This window comes from Vicugna pacos, chromosome 13, assembly GCF_048564905.1.
Source record: "Vicugna pacos chromosome 13, VicPac4, whole genome shotgun sequence".
In the NCBI taxonomy this organism is placed as follows: Eukaryota; Metazoa; Chordata; class Mammalia; order Artiodactyla; family Camelidae; genus Vicugna; species Vicugna pacos.
In genome coordinates, this window is record NC_132999.1 from 7,530,503 (window position 1) to 7,552,579 (window position 22,077).

A 22,077-nucleotide genomic window follows, 5' to 3' on the forward strand; every position below is an offset into this window, starting at 1 on the left:
CCTACAAATGGGGGTAGAAAACATGGAAACTCACAACAGAATTATATCTCAACTATAAACCCTGCTCTAAGAGCCTGTCCCAGAGTTATGAGGATGCCACATCAAACATACCTATGAACTGACTTCGCATTCTGCCTGCCATTCACCACTGGAGTGCAGAGACCCAGAAATGGTGCTAATGATGCTAATAAGCAAATTTACTAGTGACACAGGAAGATTTCAACAAACACACACAGAATGGCCCAATTTACTATGGTTGTATTTACTAAGAACTTGCTATTTATTAGCAACTTTTATCCCATGTAAAAAGATTTTAAGGACAATATGCAGTTATGCTAAGGGTGGTTCGTTCCCTCTTCCAAGTCCAAAAACTCACCCATTATTCACTGAATGAACTCCAGCTAGAGGGAGTCTGTAGTCTGGGAAGGCAAAACTGAAGATTTATTAAATTTAACCCCATTCAATGTCTAAAACTACTGATCATCTTTTACTGAGCCTTCATTATCAGTGGGAAGGTGTTTCAAGAAATGAGTATTCTGTGCTAAACACTTCCTACATAATAAACCTAACTGGCTTTCTCGATAAAAATTGTCTCTCAAGCTGTTTAAGTGTCACACTTCATTGTTACTCTAAGACAGATATTCAGGAACTGTCAGAATCCAAGACAGTATTTTTCAATAATATCTGGGATATCAAATCTGCAGACAGATTAAGTAAATATAAAGCATTTCAGATTAAGACAGAGAAAAGAGTTAATATACAACTGAAATGGGTTTTTTCTGCGCCCTCTTCATAGAAGAAGAAAGTGAACGAGAAAAACAGCTTTACTTTAGGGGAATGGAGGAAATTAATGGTGCAGAGGTCACAAAAGCTAAAAATTCAAAGCCAAGAAAGATGTATTTGAAAACACTATTAAGGCAAAGCAATAATACACTTGTGCTGTTAGGAATAAAAAGGCTTAGATTTATAAATGGGAAAAAGTATTGAAGCTAAAACAGGATGAAACAGTCAATAATGAAAAATTATTCATTTTACAGAACAATGTATATACCTTGGCCACATACATGATAGCAAATCCAGTACATAAGACTTGCTGACAGTGGCTTTTTGGTTTGACCTAAATGTATGGGCCAGAATAGCTCTGCAAGGCCCCATTACATGCATTTAGACATCAGCGCACGTCTTGGATGAGTAAGGTAAGAGTCTCTCTAAAAGCACATGAAGATAAATTACAAAGAGCAAGAGAATAAGATTTAAACAGCAGCAAGAAATATTCAGGTCAGATAAAACTTTTTTACCACTAAGGGCTTAATAAGAGGTCAACATGAATTTTCACTTTTTGGGAATATATAAGAATGGCTATTTTGGATAACAAAACATGACAGTATAAACACAGTTACCAAATATGCCTAAGTTTCTCATTTTTGAAGCCAATAATTGCTCTTTTCCAAAAGTATCCAAATTATCAGATGTTTTCATCTGAAATAGAATTATGTACTAGAACATAAGCCACATGTGGAAAATAACATTATTATTCATCTTGTATTCAGGGAAGTACTTTGTGACAAGTAGATGGGGCAATGACTCTTTGTTGAGCTGAATCTGTACTCAACTTCAGGTGTTGCTTGATTATGAATTTGCATGTTTAAATGATTTTTTTCCCTAATGGCAGGGAAAAGATTTATTGCCACCCAAGACAAATGTAACAGCTGTGAGGGTAATACAAAAGTATTTAACAAAAGTACCTCCACGGTGTCAAATTTTGCCAATTACTGACCTTTTTTCACTTTTACAAACCTCAAGGATAAAGAAGCATGGTACTAGCTTTTAGAAAAACAACTGAGGTGTGGGAACCATCCCAAATTGCTGACCTCAGGAGAAAAAAGATATGTCCACATTTAAAAATAAAAGATTCTAAGATACTATCAATAAATATTTTTATGCCCTGAAAAAAGATTTCATTGTTAAAAGTTCAACAACTGCTACAATTTTAAGGCCAAAAATTTAGATGTTCATGAATTAAGAGAAAAGGGGGCCTTACGCTAAGTCAGTATGCCATGGTTGCTCCCATGTTATGAACAACAACAACAAAACTACGTATTTTTGATATTCTATGACCCAAATTAGAAAATTCAACTACAAAAGGCTTCAGCTTTTAAGGTCCCAATCCTGTGACAATATTTAGAACACAGTAACACCATCCCTTAAAATACATCTAGGTATATGTGGTTATGTTTAAGTGTGTGGATGTGTACTGTTTTAACAGAAGAAAAAGATACTAATCTCTGTTCCACTGTACTGAAGAGAGTGGTTTAATCACCCCAAAGAACGTTCTGGTTCCTACAATTCGGAAGTAACGCAATAATATGAAAATTCCAATTAACTCAGAAAACTGAAATATTAATTCATATCTTTAAAACACAAATATTCTTGTTCAAATAAAAAAGATATAATTAGTGCAAGCTCTACAATAAATTAATAGGTCATTCTTTTATCATGAGTATGAAGTAATCTTGTTTTAATGAAATTTTCATTTAATTTATCCCCCAAAATTGTTTACTGCAGAGCTGAATTCACTTGATAAAGTAAAATATATTTCCAAAGATTTATAAGGTAATGATCCTCCATAAAGATACCTAAAGAGAACACAAATCAAAAAGATGCTAGCAGATCTGTCTGTGTGACAGTTAAAGTCATAGAAATGTTGACCTAAAACTGCCACAAATTTATCAGGAAATAAAACTTTTACATGATGATCTGGTAAGATCCTGGATGACTCCTTCTACCCAGAGAGCAGACACCAAAACTACAGAACACTTAATGTCTGGCATTGCACATCAAGCCTGGCAATCGTCCTGGGACTTCCTAACACACATTTCCTTTAACCACTGGCGCCAAGAAGTTAAAAGGTCTGCATCAATTCAGAAGTCAGATAGAAAAAAAAAAAAGAAACACAAAGCTAACAGGTTTGTAGCAGCATTACATTTTTAGCAATGAAAAACTAAACTGACCAAGGATGCTACAACTTTTTGAAACTAACGTTTAAATGACGAAATTCAGAAAAAAGAAAATGAACCAAAGGAAGGCTAAAATGCACACACCATATGACAATTTGAAGTGCCACAACATTAGCATTTGTGCTTCAATTATGAAAAGGGAAAGGAAATAAATAGGGAAACGAAATTAATAAGGCTTGTAAGTAAGCTGTTCACAAAAGACCTAAGCATAGCAAGCACACATTCTTACCTTGGGCAGGATCAGGTGGACCAAACTCCAGAGAATAGCGTAAAATGAAGTTATTGTTCCACACGTAGAGCTGGTTATCTCTTGGATTGTAATCCACTGCAGCAATGTACTGGTACTGGTTGGGGAAGGGAACATCGACATACTCTCCTCGGTTTAGTCGGGTGTTGTAAATGTAATCAATGGCGTTCTTGCCTGTCTCACTCTCGTTGTCTTGATAAACGGACCTGACCACGTAGAGGACTCCGCAGATCATAAAAGCGTTTGAGGCAGCACGTTTGTCATACACGGTCTCCCACGTCGCTTCAAATCGAAGAGTGTATGGATTCAGTTGGCTAATAACTATCATTCCATTGTTCTGCTCAGTGGCATAAATGACCCACAAGCCATTTTCATCAACTGCTAGGTCAATATCAGTCTTCCCTCCCCACCTGTATGGTGAGGTGTCATGGTAGTTAGCATAGTTGATTATGGCCTCCCCACTCTTAATTCTAGTCCTCAAGTCAAATTTCACAATATTCCTTGTTCTTTCTTTGTTAAAGAAGACAGCACCATCATATACCACAAATCCAGTACCATCTACTCGATTTGGAAGTTTGTATGTTGTTGTTTGGCGACTGTTCTGGAAATCTTCCAAAGAAGCGTACTCTATTAAAGTGTCGGTACGGTAGGGAGTCCAGGGCATGAAATAAATTTTATCTGCGGCCTGAAGAGGGTCCTTGCACCAAGCACCTGCCTTTTGTTCAGCTTCATATATACACGGTGAATCCACAATTGCTTTCAAGGTCCCAGGGCACACAAAAACTAACAGCCACAGAGAAAAGACAAGAATTAAGCCAAGTGAGAAGATTATACAGGCACACACAAGTTTCAGTGATCACAGATCAAAAGAGAAAAATTCACTTTATTACCATTCAGTTTTACCACAACTTACACATAAGACAAGTCCTACCTTTCTTTCCTCAAGTTACCGTAATCAATGCACCAGCATACAAAGTGGCTGGGGTTTATTTTCACAAATGCAAACCTAAGTTTAAGACCACTCATAATTGAACTAACAACTTATAGTTTTGCTGTATGTTTTTATCTTATACCTTGGTAATTTATGCTTTAGAACTCTGAGCTTTGTGCATAACAGTGAGCCAAGTATTTTATTTCAGCCCAAACTTTGTACCCTTCCCTCCCTTAAGCCCACTTACAAGCCCCACCAAAGCAAAACACCAAAATAAAGCAAATAGAACAAAAAACCCAACATGAAGGCTTATTTAGAACTTCTACGGAAGGTAGACTGAAAACAAAAGTGCTTCAATTGAAGGAACATAAATATTCAGAAAATGCAATTAGAAGCAGAGAAAAGTAAATACAAGGAAAGCAGTGATGAAACGACCAGGAGACCCTGTAACCATGGCATGCTATGGAGAGGGTTCTGGAAGCCAGGCAAGATGACACGTTAATACTAAAATATCCAAGGGTGTCAGAAAAAAGAGATAAAGGGTGAAAAGAAACAGAGAAAGGACAGCTCCCCCTCGCCGACTTCAGAAATTTTACCCCATCACCAGATTTAGCAGTCACATAATTTCATTGTAAACAGTCGATTTCTCTATGAGGTGCATTTATGAGGTCCTGCTGATTATATTGTAATGTCAGGAGTGTTGTGGGGGAAGGGAAGGGAGGAGGAAACATCCATAAGGCACATAACAGGGAGCTGGGGTTCAAACTGTATATGTTATTTACCTTTTTGCTCCACTTCTATTTTAAGCATCGGGAGAAAAATAAAAAAAAAGGTGCAAGGAAAAAAGAAAAAAGATTAAAATAAATTGACTATAAGATTGAATTAGTAACAGATGCTAAATATAGGAAGAATAAGAGTTGCACTACTTTGGATAAAGAGAAACACACAACAGGAAAACCTAGCAGGAGAAAGATACTAAAGTTACATGAAAGAACATGGATCAATCATTTTAGTAGATTAAGGAGGCAATGCAAATATGTTGGCATGTTGCTCCACTTAGTGTACCTGAATAAATAATGAAATTCTTCACTAATGCATGGTATACCTACTCTTGCCTTGCAAAGTCACTCAGCATTCTTACCAAGTTTTACTTTACATCGGTATGCTACAGACATAAATGCATGCATAGGTACATCACCCCACTTATCTAATGTGAACTCATTATTAAACTAACTAAAATTAGATATGCATAACAAAAGGAAATATATTTATAAAAATGGATATTCAATTTTGGAGCTCAGGTCCGATTTAATAAATATTGATATGGTTACATTTTCTAAAGATATTTATGTAAGAAGAAATATTTAATTAAACATCTCAGTACATTTCAATTTTTTCTACTAAATTTTCTTTTTCTATAAAGACCCCCATCTTAACTATAAACAAAATTAGCCTCCTTTTCAGGAATACAGAAACGTCCCCGTCTATCTTAGTACTTATTTTGAAAAGTGGGGTAAGGTAGTGCCTCTCTTCCCCACTAATAACTAATAAATTTACTTATTTATGTCTATATATAAGTTACATTATAAAATTGTTATTAAATGCTGTACATCACATATCTCAAACGTGTAATACTAAGTCTATTAAAAAAATAAGCAAAATACATACAAGGAAAAAGCAAGCACAGTAGGCAAGGAGAAAAAGGAAGAAAGAATTATGGTTAGCTTATTATGACATTGTCTACCATTATCAATTTACACAAAAGCAAGCTAGCATGCAACAACAATCATACCGAGCATTCAAAGCAAATACCTTGATTCCACAGACCCCATGATAGGTAAATGCTTTCATAAAACAAACCTGGTTAGTAGAGTTACAGGAGAAAAGCATCCTCCCTCCCGGAAGTTTAAAGAAATGGATGATGCAGTTAGGAAGTGTGTTATCTAAGAGTCTTGCTGTTAAGTAGTACTCTAATAATTACAAACTGTAAAATGCTATTTTAGATTGTATGTAGGCTTTGAAGTATGTTGCCTGAATTTCATAAAGTGACCAGATTAATGTCTGTGGTTCTCCCTCTTTCCTTATTAAAATGCATTAGGGTGTGCTAATACTGTATCTCCAAACTGATTGCTCAAAGATACTGTAGTTGCACATTTCATTAAGATGCTTTAGCTTGATTAATTTTTTAAATTACAATTATTCATCAAGATTAAATAGTGACCTCCTGAAATACCTTAGGGAGAAACATATTGAACAAATAGTTTTGCCACAGAAATAACACATAACTTTTCACATTAAGGCACCATCTCCCCCATCCAGCTTGGTCTATTTAACCACTTTCAGGAAACATACTTGCTCTATTAATGCATAAATCTGACTACATCCAGTAAAAAGAAGAAATTCAGAGTTACTGATGGAGACCAATTCTTTTTTATAAACCACTAGTCCTAAAATTTCTCCTCAGTGAAGAGCAATATTATACCTGCTTAGAATCAATAACAGAAGGGCATGGTGGGAAAATGGGGGTAAAGAAATCGTTAGTGTCATGCCTGCGCAGACCATCTTTACATACAGCTATTTTTTTTTTTTAAGGAAAGGATGATTTCACTGAAATAAACCAACTAAATGCAAAAAATGGAAATAATATATTTTTAAATGTTACATATTTAAAACAGAACTTAAAACAAGTTCTGGTATATTCTGCTCTCCATTAATTGCAAATGACTTTATTATTAGATAAGGTAAAATAACAGAGTAGTTACTGAGCAAACTAAACAGGGAAGTCTTCATTTGTGCTTTAACTGATATCATTTATATTAAAAAAAGATTATAAATTGTATATAATATGTAAGTCTAATGAAAACTGAGAAGTATCACCCAAATGTAAAAGTTAAAAAAAAATTAAATAAAAACCTTTGATGACTGATAAACTGCATAAAATATGGATATTTAAAACAAAAGTCCTCATATTCTGATTTTTATGAAAACCCAACAATAGGCAAAATTCTCTCAACCCAGAAAAATGCAAAAATACAATAAAGTTAATGAAATTAGCATTCTTCATCACAAATACACAGTACAACTTAAGAGACTGCATGAATTACTTCATAACAGTACATTTACAAACACAGATACATGACCCAGTAACATCAGTGGAAGACATGGTTATGCAAGACAAAACACTGACCCAAACGAACTAAAGCCTACATACTCTGTATCTGAAGTGACACACTATTTCATTTTGAATAATCTTAAGTTTATTCATAAAAAATGTTTTTATCAATATTAATATTTATTTTTATCTCATCAAATAAAACTTATAGTTAAGATTATGGTATGAGTTTAATAATTTGAAATAAAAAAATCAAAACCAAATTGTGCCTGTAGAATACGGAAATTCCAATCTGATTATTCTCCTTTATCCTACAAGATCCTTATGACTTCTTTTAAACACACATTCATTCAATTACCAACACTTCTGTTAACCATAAAGGATGCTCTACATAGATACATTTTTGACACAAACATTAGGGCAAATATAAATATCAAATATAATACATGTGCCTTCTATAAATATACAAAGTAAAACAACAGCATTTATAACAAACTCTGTTGAGTAAACTGATTATAAAATGTTCAGAGATCATGCAAATTTCCTGGTTTGTTTTTTTTTTCCTTCAAGTAAGAAGAAACAGTTTGGGATGGATAAGTACTCAAAGAGTTTGCCCTGGATAGAAACTGGCATAAAGCCAGGAGGTAAGAGACACATAATAAATGTGATCAGAAGATGACAATTTTCATCAGCTAAGTAGACTGTAAAAAGGGTATGCAAATACCACAAAGTACAAAAACACTGTTAAAACAAGGGGAAAGTGAAAGCTAGAAGCTTAAAATAAAAATAAATAAATAAATACAATAAAAAGTAAAATAAAAACTATTTATAAAGAAAATAAAATGTTTAAGAAATGGGTATAATCAAACATAAACAAAAGAAGGGGGAAAAAGGGAAAGAGATTAAGGAGGCACACAGTCCTATAGAAGATCAGAACAATCTAAAAAGATCCTCTGCATTAATTTTAATATTAGTGAAAATCATGCAATTTATAGTGTGTCACTACTGTACGGTATATAGGAATTATAATTACTTCTGTTTTTTAGCAAAAAGTAGTTAAAAAAAGAGCCATAGATTTATTTCTGCCTCTTGCAAACATCTAGAAAGGTAATAGCAAATCAATTACTGGAGTGTTTGTTTAAGGACAGAAACTAAAAAGTACAAATACTTCTCTGAGTATAGCTATTTGCAAGTATGGTGCACAATGTACAATACTTCTGGAGAACTGAAAAAGTAAAATTTTGAAAGTTAGATGTCCCAGAAGATATCCACATTTTCCTTTCTTAAACAGCACAAGAAATAACTTAAAAGTCTGAAAATAATATTTTCTTAACACTGTGCTTGGTCTACAGACTAGGTGGCAGGAACTGGCTCCAGAAAGACAATTCTTGGCAGCTTTGACTGATTCCACTGTTTGGGAATGGATGCTGTATTCCTTTTTAATTTGAGGACAGAAACCATGCTAAATTCAAGTGAAAGTGACTTTATGGAACAAAATTTTGGTTAGCTCAAAAGATATAATGTTCCTCTAGTGGCAGGGGAGGAATGATTATGTAATCTACTGACACTACACACAGGAGAAATGATACAAAGATCAGTGCACTCAGTAGGCTTCCCATCCTACAAATGGTATAGAAAATACTGAAAACATAAAAAGCATCCATTTCACAGTAACACAGGAACACAGAGCAGGAATAAAAAGAAAAAATAACCTGTGTTTGGCCTTTAACTGATACCCCACAAAAAGCCAATTTATCAAGACTGAGGGCAGAGAAATGAGATAGCGCCTTCACAGGATGTGTGAAAGTGTGTGACTACCATGTGGGACACAGCAGAGCCATCTTAGATTGACCTTCTGGTCTTAGAAATACCGATAGTCTGAACACATGACTATCAGAACTCATGACCTGGTTTTTGAGGTTCTGGGAAAAGCAATTTCATTATTTAGTTTGAGTCCAGTTTTGTTTTGTTTTGTTTTGCTTTAAGGTGGTTAAGTCCTCCTAAAGCAAATCAATAAAACTGCTGCTCTAAAGAACTTTTAATTCAAACACCTATGAATTAAGGTGACATGAAACATTCTTTTCAAATTTAAAAGGAACAATATCAAACAAGTTAGCTTATGAAAATTAGGTAATATACTGAAACTTTTTTCCTATTGAAAGTATAAAATGCAATTTAGAAGTATGAATTCCGAGATTAGGAGGAAAACCACAGAATTACAGCATTAGTTGAAGCCGACGTAATGAAATTTCCAGTTGAGTTTCAAATAGACCTCCGTAAGATCTTACTAAAAAGGGATGTTGCAAAATTAAAAATAAAAGTATGTCCAAGGTTTTGTTATGTGTATTTTATTCAGTGTTAAGACGTCATCTCTGAACCTGGTAAAGAGGTGCTCTCTTAGGACCAAGGGAACAAAAAGGAAAGCACTTGCCTCGGTTACTGCGATGGCAGCTTTCACCAGGCACCGAAGTTACCACAGCAGCAGGTAGCCATTCAAGTAGCTCACGATTAAAACCAAAGTCAATTCCTTCTTTAGAAAACTATGAGCCAAACCAATTTGTCAGCAACTGGTATTGGGCAAAAGCACAGATTTCTATCTGCCCTCCTGAATAGCTAATTCAAGTTTGTTTTCTGGAAAAACACTAGCCTTAAAAGCCAAACACTTAAGAACACAGACAGACACTTGGCCAGCATCGCACTATGGCTGCCTTCCACACTTCATGAAGCTAATTGGAGGCCCGAGTCTGTTAGTGCTCTGCATGCATAATAGTGCTGTAGGCCATAAACATATGCTTCTTTCACATGTGTAGTCTCTCAGCACCAGCGAGGAATGCTGCAGAAAGTGAAAAGTCCAAACTTCATACTTACTGTAAGGGACACATTCATATTGGACCTCAAGATATTTGTATGTTCCAGGACATGGATCAGGAAATACATCTGACCCAGTAACTACTATACACTGTGTTCGATTGTTGCACCTGGAAAACAAAACAAATCAAACTTGTGTAACTTAACAGTTTATTTGCTTATGTTTACTAAAGAAATATAATAGAGAATTGATTCGTATTTTCTTCAAGCAACTCATACCATAATTAATAAACTTCAACTGATACTGGGTTGCTCTAAAGAATTACAGAAGTCCTATTTCTTTATGTTGTTAATATTTCTGTATCATGAGTCACTGCATTTTAATTTGAAATAAAAAGAAATTAGCCTAACAGTTCTCTACTATTCTAGTATACATTCTAATTGGAATTTTTGACATATTCAACATGTACTAAAAAAAATAAAAGTTACCTGGAAGCTCGCTATATTTAAGAATTAAAACTGCAATTAAAAAATGGTACTATGACTGAACAAAAAACACAGAGTCATAAATTGAACAGCTTGGGAGTTAAGTTTTGACAACATGTTAAAACAGGAAGAGCCAGAGACTTAAGCTTATCCTCTAAATCCAGCTTTGTGTTAAGTCTTCTATCATAGGCACTTTTATACTCTTGGATATCACATACGAAGCTAACAGATCGCACCTTCCATGCTATCACCTGCATCAACGGAAGAATGCATTTTAAGTATCCAGCATCGTGCCTGGCACATACTGAATGTCTAAGCCTTGTGTTACTCTTACTATTTTCATAGATCAATATGCTTACGCTACCAATATGACATTGACTATGAATTCAGTTCTTCTAAATTAGTACTCCCTAAAAAACATTAAAAAGAATGTCACTAACATGATGCCTAGAATGACCTATTCATGCCTACTGAAATGTTTTCTTATTGTTTGTGTCATTAATTCATTGAGATTATTAGAATTAAGCTGGAATTTTAGGCAAGATGATATTTATTTAAGTTTTATTTATTTGTCCAAATGATCTTTTTATAAGCTTTGTAAAGGCAACAACAATTTCCTTTATAATTTGACTTGATTACAACCAATGGAATGTAATGTTCACAGGGGGTTTATTATATTTTCTGATAGTATATAAATTAGGAAGACAAAGCAAGCAGAACAAGAGCATTATAAAAAAATTTACTTAATAATTTGAATACCAGACATTCTGCAGTGCATTAAATAACTAGTCCATAAAACAGCAAGGAAAGAATGAAAAAGTAGCCCAGTTTTTAGCAGAACTAATTAAAGGAGAGTAGGAGAACTGAGTTAGGGATGGGCAGGTATGTGAGTCATGCACCTTGGAGCCACTTCAGCTCAAATCAGGCTAATTCTTCCTCAAATAGCAGCAAAGATCTTAAAACTTCTACAGGATCAAACAGGTAAATTTTATAGGTTAAGGTATTATTACAAAATGAACAGCAAATGGAAGCCTTAATGGAACAGTAAATAAATTATAACTAAAATTGTACAAATTAAACTAATGATTAACTTTTATCAAGATAAATCTATAATACTGTATGACAATTAAAAAATGCCATATAAAATAATTTTCAAAGGCATGGGTAATGTAAACATTTTTATGCAACATCGTGTTTTTTACTCTTCTTATTCTGTATTTCTCTTAAATTGGTTCAATCATTTCAAGAAATTCGCCAGTGGTTCCCCATTTAGTGTAAATAAATTATTTTAACATGAATCACAGAACAAATTTCATACCCTAAAATTTTAAACAGCAGGTGGATTTAAGATTTCTCAACAGATCAATGTCTAATGTTTCAACTAATGTTTCATTTTCTACTTTCTTAAATTTTATAGCAACAGGATTTCACTGCTCGTTTTTTAAGTTTCTTGATCTCAGGATCCTCAACCGCTAACCTGGTCTCCATTACCAATTAAACTCCTTTTATTTCCTTGCTTGAAAGTACCCATACCTACAAAGACCCTCCCTTTACCTCACCCTGACGCCATTCAGAAACAAAGAAGTCTAAACTCCTGTGAGTTAGATATCCCTTTTATACATTACTTCCATATTTTATAGTCAATAAAGCTATTATGTTGTAAATGGTTTTAATATATACTCAAAATGCATTCATGACAGAAATCTCATGGAATAATTCAAATTGTGAGTAAACTTTTCATATACCTAATCTTCCTCCCCTTCCCCCTGAAGCCTCTATCACACTGCCAAGCCAGGAACAGGTGAGAGAGAAAAGGGACTGAATTCAAGGTTGAAATGGACCAACAGCATGAAGGACTTTGGACTAAAGTGAAGAAGGAAGTTGCTCAAAAGATTTGGGAATTTATATCATTTTCTAAAACTAAAGAATACATTTAATTTTCCTTCCACTAAAAGACTGGATAAATTGACCTCGTTACCAAATGCAAATTCATGTGCCAGAGGCACAGTGCGACCAAACAAACAGAAACATGGAGCAGAGAAAGGTAACTGCAGGGCCAAAGAAGAATGGGTGGCTCCCGCTCAAAAACCCTGAACTCCCCCGATGGTTTTCAGGGAGAAGTTTTTACAGGCAAAATCTGAGGTCAGGGTTGCAGGGTGTGTGACTTTCTGCTGACTGGTTGGTGGTGAGGTAACAGGGTGACGTTCCAGGAATCTTAGCAGGGCCTGAAGTTACCATCCTCCGCCTGGGTGGGGGCCACAGCTCCAGCAGGAGAACTCAGGTATTGTTACGTGTATCCCTTGAGGAGGAACCAGGACCCTGCCCCAAGGCTGCACTGCTGTTTCTTGACTGCTCCTCCTTCGTTTCTGCATCCCTTCCTTTCCCAGATTAGCAACTGTTTGAAACTGCCCTTTGGAACTCAGGGAAGGTCAAAGAGGCTGAATGAAGCCTATTTCCTACAAACAAGAATCAGGAACAGGGAAGGATTTGTACCAGGGAGGGACCCACAGGGTCCTGCTCCACTTCAATATGACTTTAGCATGAGATTTAAAATATCTTTTATTTTACATTTTTCAATGTCACAGTATGTTTGCAGGAAGTATACAGGGACAAGAAGTCTTGCTTCCATTATATTTTGTTTAAAAGAAGACAAACACCACAAAATGAAAAATAATCGCTCATACTTAACTTTTTCTGAACAACTTTGCATTAGTCACCTGACCACAATCACCAGTTCAAATTAATGTCAAAAGCAATTACCATAATTTATATCAACCACGTAATTTTTATTTCTTTTAATAATCACATTATACAAAGCATTCTCTCTAAGACAGCAAAAAGTGTTAATTTTAGGGCTATATTCCTAAGTAAAATTGAAGGTAAGGAGACTAAATGGAGTGCCTGCAAATTAAATAGATTTCTAGGATTCATGGCCTCTCAAGATGTCAAAAATGTTCACTTTACATATCAGCAGTGTAAGAAATTAATCTTGAGGAAAAAAGGTAGTTGACTTCCAAGATAGTAAGGGGCCAGCAAGAAGAGCGACACAAAGGTATAAGAGTATCAGATTTGCATCCTAGGATCTTGATTCATGGGAAAGAAAACCAAAGCTTTTTGAGAACCAAATGATGGAAATGGAAATACAGACTACACACATTCCTTTATGAATGAAGCAAGCAGCCTTAACTTTCCAACCAAATGCAGTTAAGTGTGGAGTCACAAGGGAAAAGAGAATACTCAGTGTGAGCTGTTACTAAACTACTAAGAAAAACCTGAAAATTCCTTAACCAATACATTGTTGGTAAGACTGTAAAACTGTAAACTATCATTTGAGAAGACACTGAAACAGAAAGCAAATAGCCCCAGAACCAAAGTGAATTCCCACCAGCTGCTCTGATTCAAGTTTTCATTCTACAGAAAATGAAAAGTCAAAATTAAGCCAAGAAAGGAAAGGCATTCAGTTGTTTGCATTCTCAAGCCCTGAGCATAATTCCCGGCAGGAGTTTCTTTCTCCAGAGAAAAAAAAATTATCAGTAAGAGCATAATTATAGTAACAAAGTATCAGTATATTTTACTAACACCATGTAGCTTCATTATGTTAAAATCTTACACTTTTCTTAAATATGAAACATAAAAATTCAGTATGAATAAGAACAAGGCAGGAAAAAAAACCCAGGATTTTTAAAAATAGGCGGACCTTTAGTTACGACTAGAAGGAAATGGAATTACTGTTCATCATTAAAAAAATCTCAACTTAGACTGGGATTTCAAAACTGTAGAATAGATAAACAAGATTACACTGTATAGCACAGGGAAATATACGCAAAATGTTATGATAAATCACAGAAAAAAATGTGAAAAAAAAACTCAACTTTTAAATAATTTACCTTATTTTATTTGATATTTGTACATATGCACTGATGAGTTAGGAAAGTTAAAGCAATGGTTCTCCAAATGTGGTCCTCAGACCAGCAGCCTCAGCACCAACTGGGACCTTCACTAGAAACGTCTTAAGAAATTCATTCTCAGTTCCAACCAAGACCAACAGACTCAGATGCTCTGGACGCGAGTCCTCAGCTATCTGTTTTAACCAGCTCTACTGACGATTCTGACCTCTGAGGACCACTGGGCTAGAGACAGATTTAGGTACTTTAGTAAAGAATAAGTTATGGATGGAAACATACGCTTTTGCTCCGCAGATCTTAATATAACACAAGTGAAATAGGAAGTATGATTTATGCAATAAGTACATTATACAGTTTAAAATGTTAACGTGTCTTCTCTTGCTAATTTTAATCATAAGAATCAAGGGTTTTAGTGGCTCTAATTTTGAGGCAGCAGACTAGTTATTCACAAATTCTTAACCTGAGGGGTCTAAATAAGTACAATTTCTAAGTACATGAATACATCACATGTAAGCCCACTTTCAACGACAGAAGGAAAGTATAATCTTTTCCTAGCTGATAAAAAATTTTAAAACTGAATCTGGAAATAAAGTTTTTAGCCATCTGTAAAAATATGTTCCCTAGAAGGAAGACATCACTAAAGTAACAATAACCAAAACAAGATCCACTATAATCATTTTTGCGAATTTTTCTATTCAACCTTTGACCTATTTCTTCAAGTCTATTTCTAATAAAGTGGCTCAACTATAGGGAGACTGTATACTATATGATCGTTTTTAGAAAGAACTCAAGGTGCATAAAGGCAGCCCTTGCAAAAAATTGATTTCTAAGTGATTCCTGGGATTTACCACCACCTAGTAAGTAAATGTAAACCTTCATATGTACTCGGTCTCAAATTCGAAGCGTTTAATAATTTTTAATATTCTAACTACATTTCCAAAAATTTCCAAAAGTTGGCACGTATAGATAAAAGGCTAACCATTATTTCACATCACTGATTTAAAAGCACTAACAAAAAATATCACTTGTGTATTACTTCTATACACTATTTCAGGTTGCAACTTTATCATATTATTTATTCCTCTAATTTTCTAAAATATACATAGAATACACTCATCCTGAGAATTCCGTATGTAGCAAAAATAAATCGAAAAATAAATGCTTTGTAACATTATCAAGTTGAAATATCAGAATAAAAGTATTATTTCTGACATTAATATTCATAAAATGTACATTTTAATCATAAAACTCATCAACCAAAAAATCCTAAATCCTGCTTTACAGGCCATAGAGCTGCTTTAAATGGAGCAAAAAACCCCGAATTTAAAAATTTATAAGAAAACTCATTCCTGTAAGTCCTTCTACTCTAAATGGGAAAAAAATTCTATCCAAAAGTAAAGACAAATGTACATCTCAAAAGCTGAAGAAAATAAAATAAAAATTTGAGATTAATAGTTTATTAATTTACTTCCCGTGCGTAAGGGAATACCAATATATTTGCTTATTAGCAAAACTTAAGAGTATAATACTTAAAGTCAGTGATGTCCAGGTTTATGCACAGAATGTAAGAGAAAATACTTTAAAGAATATCTATGAATCTCTTAACTATCACAATTAGCAGATGGTGAGAAATTAAAAATATTAAAACAGTCTATTTTCTCTTCCAGATGTAATCAAAGTTCTAAGGTTTCAATATTAAATTTTAAGACATCCACAATATACTTTTGAAATTAAGATAAATGTTCCCCAGAAAAATGTGAAATTGATGAAAATACATTTTATAAATGTGTATTATTACTAATTTACATACTAGTATATGGAAATTACTTAGAAATTATCATGCACAGATTAACAACAGTAGTTTGAAAAAACTACCTTTTAAATTTTGGGGACCGTAGTGCTTCATCAGTAATGGAGTATCAGTAATGCAGGTAAACTATAAATATGCTGCTTTTCCTTAATCTTTTAAAGCTGAAAGAAGGCACAATGCACACCTTACTTATAATCTGAGAATGAACTGTATAAAAATCACCAATACAGCATATTGTTCGACTCTGTTCAAAAGCAAAATTATTTGCTAATTGGAGAGATTAGTGTTTACAAGCAGAGGCTTTAGAATAAAAAAGATTGGGGTTTTAGTTCTAGCTCTGCTGCTTGCTTAGCTGTGATTCCATAAGCAATGTATTAAATCTTTCAACCTTAGCCTTCTCATCTGTAAACCATAATACCTTCTTTAGAAGTTTGTCATTAAGGTTAAATAGGATAATGCAGGCAAACCTTTTGCACAATCCCTCAACGAATATGCATTACCAGCAACAAAAACATCAATATTAACGGTAAGTACTCCCTTACATAAGATGGACATAGATTTGGAAGCCTTAAAGGAGCAGAACGTCTTTTATTCTTCCAAAGGAGTCCCTACACTTCCCATATCATTTCCTGGGTACAGCTTTAAAAACAGGCTGAACTATACATGCAAATTTGTTTCCTTTCCAACTCTAATCTTGAATTATGCAATGCCCAACAAATTGCTTTTACTCTTCTTTTGATTATCTTATGCTCATTACTATACTTTACCAAATGCAAAGTATGGAGATGAGATTCCATGTGTAATCTATTGTGAGAGGTGTTTTTAATCAATAGTTTTGTTCTGCTGATTAAGCAGGGGCTTCTGTTTTGGCAAGATAACATTAGTTTCTCCAGTCATGCTCCAAAAACCATTGGGAATCTTCTCAGCAGATCATTAGATATGCTACGATAAAGCTTTGGTACATTCTCTTTTCTTCCTTAAATTACTTCTTCACTGTCCAATCATCCCTCGTCTCGATGGCACTGCATTATTATTGCATCTCCCCTGAAACTTGCACTGGAGCTATGTCTCCAGGCCATAGGATGCCATTTTCAATTGAAGCTTCTGCTTGAAAATATAAATTAAGAAAATTTCATTATCTCCTGCCAGGGGCCATTATTCACCACAGTTCTAAGGAAGATTAAAAATGCAAAATCTACCGACCTGAACAAATACCCCAGCATTCAACAGAAAGCTCAGAAAATCGTGACAGAAACGAAAAATGAATGTTTGCTAAAATTTGGAGTCATCCTCTAGAATTAGTCTAATGCTTTATTGTGAATGTATGTTCAGTGAAGACTGCTTCAACAATTTGTCTCTTAGTAGCATCTGTTATTATTTAAATTCAATTATAAAATACTAGCAATCACAGGTCTGTTTCTTTCCTGAGTTACCTTCTGTCTTAGTTAAAACTGCTCACTTTTTTGAGATGAAATAAATGCTTTCAAGGTACTAAGGTAATATGTAATGGCATTCCTTTCCAAAGTGCCAAATATCAGCAGAATATTCACAGAAGTACTCTGGAAGAGTTTAAAACATATCCATATGGGGAACTATGCCTTCTAACTGAATAGAACATCTACATTTGATGTATAAACCCATTCTCTAATTAATGGAATAGAAATAATATTCACTCTTGAGCCTCAATTACCAAAAAAAAAAAAAATCACATGTCAATAAGTAAATTTTATTCTCTTCCAGTACACAAATTTTTAAAATTTAGACATGTTATCATAAAGGGCAAAAATAAAAAGAAAAGAAAGAAAATAAATTTTTATTGGAGGTGATTATATGCCTGGCACATAATAGGAATTCAGTAATTGTTGTTGAATGAATGAAATAATGATGAATGGTTAACCTGACCATTTCAGCTTGTAAATCAACCTAGTCAGTAGAAAATAAATACCAGACATCCAATTTTGCTTCAATCAGCTATACCTGATTCTGAGAGAATTCTGTCAATTTGGACACAGTTTTGTATCATGAAAGCCAATAATGCAACACCAGGGAGACAGATCTATTTAAGGGGTGGGGGAAAGTACCTTTAGTTTCCAAATCACTTCATACACTAACAATTCCAAATGACCAAGGAATGCAATGCTCCAGGCACTAGAACCGCTATCTTTTTGAGAATTTCGATATATTTTTATACACTTGGCAGATTACCTTAAAATATGAACAGTTAAGTTCCTAAATAAATTTGCTCCAGCAAAGTAATCAAATAAACTGAGGGGATAAACAGAAGTTATGCTCCAAGATACCACCTCACCAACGAGAGGGAACCTGAGTTGAATGTTAAATCAAGCTTTTCTTTTAAATTGTACAATGAAATGCTCTTTTATCGTCTAAACTTCCATTTGTAGAGCTAAGGAAAGTGGGTCCTGCTTTCTTTAAATATTTATTAATGATGATTTGTGAGCCTAACTAATTGCTAGGTAAACATAATATTAGGAAGCTAAATGATGTGTAATTAATATGGGTAAAAAAGAGGTGTTCTATAGTAATGTTCCCATTTGTCACATAACTGTGTTCTCATAATTTATTTAACAATTTGTGTACTGTGGAAGATTTATATCCATCATGCAGTATTTAATTCTTTAGGCATGTTGGGATATTATACTCTGAACATTACAATAGTGTGTTTTTTAAAAATCATTAAAGTTGAATTTATTAAAATTAAGTTACTACCAGAATCTCTAGGAAAACATGCTTAAATATTGATACATGCATAGATACATAATTTGGAAAAAACAAATAATACAATTTTTATTCCATTTGGTTTCCTATATAGCAGTATTTTCAAAAATTTGAAATATAATCCTAATTTGTAAAAAATTGCTACTGTGTCTTTGCAACTGTATTTTAAAAAAGTACAGAAAAAGTCAACTTATTATTTAAACAACTATAAACAAAAATAAAAAATATCTTTTTGTCCTATCAATACATAAACATAAACCTATCTGAATGAAAAAGTACAGATTATGTAACAAACAGAAAACTTAAAAAAAAAATCAGGTAACCTACAGCAAATCAGCCAAAGCTTGAAGTAAAATCCTGTGTATGCTCATGTCCAGAAGGTTGTCATTTTCTGTTTTTCAGTAAGTTGAAAACAGGAATAACATGAAAGTGATACCTCCCACAATCACTTTGTGTTTGAGTAAGATATTGTGTCAGGAATTAAAACCACAAAGTATGCAGATTTTAATATTTACAGTTAAATTTGCATCTTAGAAACTCAAAAAATTCCTCCAAAATTTCACATTAATTACTGAAATTAGAATTTTGAAATGGCAGTGCTGATTTTCTAAAAACAACTTTCTAGTTTGTACAGACCTTGGAAGTTCTTTGCAGTTTTTACTGGACCTTGGGGTCAGTTTAATGCAAATTAGGCTTGACTCACTCAGAGCCTTATTAATCCAGTACAAAATCTCTTGTTTGCAGAAATGCACATTCAACATAAATGTGCTTGCTTTTATTAGCAAAATAAGAAATATTTATTTGCAAAGCATGCCACTGAGACTAAGTTTCATTCCGGGTCATCAGGTCTAACTACTTAATGAAAGGAACAAGATAATTTAAGTGGGGATAAAAACTATAAATGTTGAAATACTTTAAAAATATCACTTCTGTGTCCAAATTTTCAAGACCTCTGCTTTTAATAATTCAAAAAAATATTATGACCTGTATCAATTAGGGGCAATTATTTATAAAAATGTTAGCCTACTACCGTTTGCACTTGCAGAAACTATCACATTTTTAACAAGGGAAATGGGAAATTGCTATGGGATGCCCTAGTTAGATTAAATTAGCAAGAAACTTGTTACCAGACCATATAAAAGACACAGCGTAATAAGACATGACCTTGCAGAGCCTTGGAGCCAATCTGTGATGTTTTTCCTTCCTATAACCCTTGCTAATTATCTGCAAAGTTACAGACCCTTTTGTCATAGGTTATTTTTCTTCAAATTGTGAGGGGATTTTTGGTTTCTAAATATTTAATTAGTCTTGTTATGATATGAGAATTGTACATGCCAAGCATTTTGATTTTCACACTCTATTCCTTCTAATTATCCTCAGATTTAGATTGGTCATCCCAAATCTTTTCCTTTTGTAATTATTTACTTCTTAAAGATCATTCTGTGAAGAAATATTTCCACCCTTATGGCTCTTCTTTTCCACAAATGGCTTTTCTGGTCCCTTAATTACCCGCTCAGAGGATTAGAGTTTGAAATAATGCAAAAGAACCTGCAACTAAAAGGAGTTTTAGAGGGCAAAATTAAGTAAACTAGATTTTTGTTGTTGCTATTTTAAAATCACCTTAAAGATAACTCCCTATGCTTTGAATGTGATTCTGACAAACAGGAAAATTACGCCATAAATACTTTTTTTTTCTGCCTCCCAAGATGTTTCATGAGGCGTCATTTAGTCAGTATTATAAATCTCTGCATATAAAAGAAACAAATTTCTAGTCTAATTGACAGCTAATACAATTTCCACTTTTACAGACCTCATTTTGATTACAGCACAGCAATGAATGTTCATAGAACTTCCTATGTAATCAAAATTAAAGCACAGAATTAAAATCATAAGACTTTTGGTGGTGTGGTTTTTTAAAATTTACCATCTACGCAAACCTTAAGACAAAGTACAACTTTTTGTTTAATTATTTAATCAAATCTGGAAAAGTTTCTCATTTTATTATAATGACTACATTCTGTAAGTGCTCAGGTTTTTTATCAAGAGGCAAGAAAGTACTGCTATTTGTTACCCAAAATTGAGTTCTTTTAGTATAAAATCTTTCACAACTTTTAGTACTATTATTTCATCATCAAATTTATTTTTCAACAAAATGCGCTTTTATTATTATTACTTTTATTTTATGGTAATTTAATTTCCTCCTGTAACTTAGAGAATCTTTTGGTAGTAAAATGTGTGACATACTTTATAAACGTATAGGAATGTTTTATATAAAAAGGAATATGAGGGTACAGTATCTTAATAGTATAAATTAAATTAAAAAAATAATGTTGGAAGACAGGGAAATAGAGTTAATATTTCTCAAAATGGTCAACAAAGTGAAAACTCATCTGAAAAAGTGCTATGCAATTGTTCTGCAAGAAATTAAACTTTTTCTATTGATTATCTGATTTTAATTTTGTGTCTCATAAAAACTATTATCTACGTTTCCCTTCTATTCTTTCTAATCTAAAGATGCAACTGAACTGAATTCTCAAAGAAATTATCATCTATGCATGCTTCTTGAATTACTTCTTCTTTATGCAAAGAACCATTTGAAAGTTCTTGTCTCTGAGGTAGAACATTTTTAGAACTTAGGACATTAGGCTAATAGCCTGAGGAACTCCTATTCTCCAACACACAGTGATGCCCTTTATGCAAGCCTATGAGATGTGCACGTTTGCAGGAAGCATCTGCTAGGCAGGAGGTACAGAAAAAGCCAACACATAAACTTTGCTGACCAAACAGTATCAAATTCTTCTCTGATTACCAGAACCTGGAAGTGGTCCTTCTCTCTTTTCCCTATGACAGTTATCTGTCTATATAATTAATCTGACAATTAATCACATTCTGCTTTGTGGCATCTCTTTTATACTTTGCGTATAGTTGTTATTTAAGTCACCAAGCATTTTCCACGTTTAAAATTAAGCTGTAAACTCCTTACGATTTTGTTTATACTCTTTTCCAAACACCCCAAACAGTGCTG

The 22,077-nt window shown here is 33.7% G+C and overlaps 1 protein-coding gene across 19 annotated transcripts in view; it reads right to left on the reverse strand.

Annotated features, from left to right (window-relative positions):
* The window catches only part of ADGRL2 (adhesion G protein-coupled receptor L2), a 461,330-nt gene that overhangs the window by 43,485 nt on the left and 395,768 nt on the right, over positions 1-22,077 (reverse strand). For all 19 annotated transcript variants that reach the window (XM_072974126.1, XM_015240691.3, XM_072974136.1 and 16 more), the window contains 2 exons: positions 10,176-10,285; positions 3,247-4,047 (listed from right to left, as the gene is read on the reverse strand). In XM_072974126.1, coding sequence (XP_072830227.1) covers positions 3,247-4,047; positions 10,176-10,285 — 911 coding nt within the window. The remainder of the gene's footprint in view (positions 1-3,246; positions 4,048-10,175; positions 10,286-22,077) is intronic.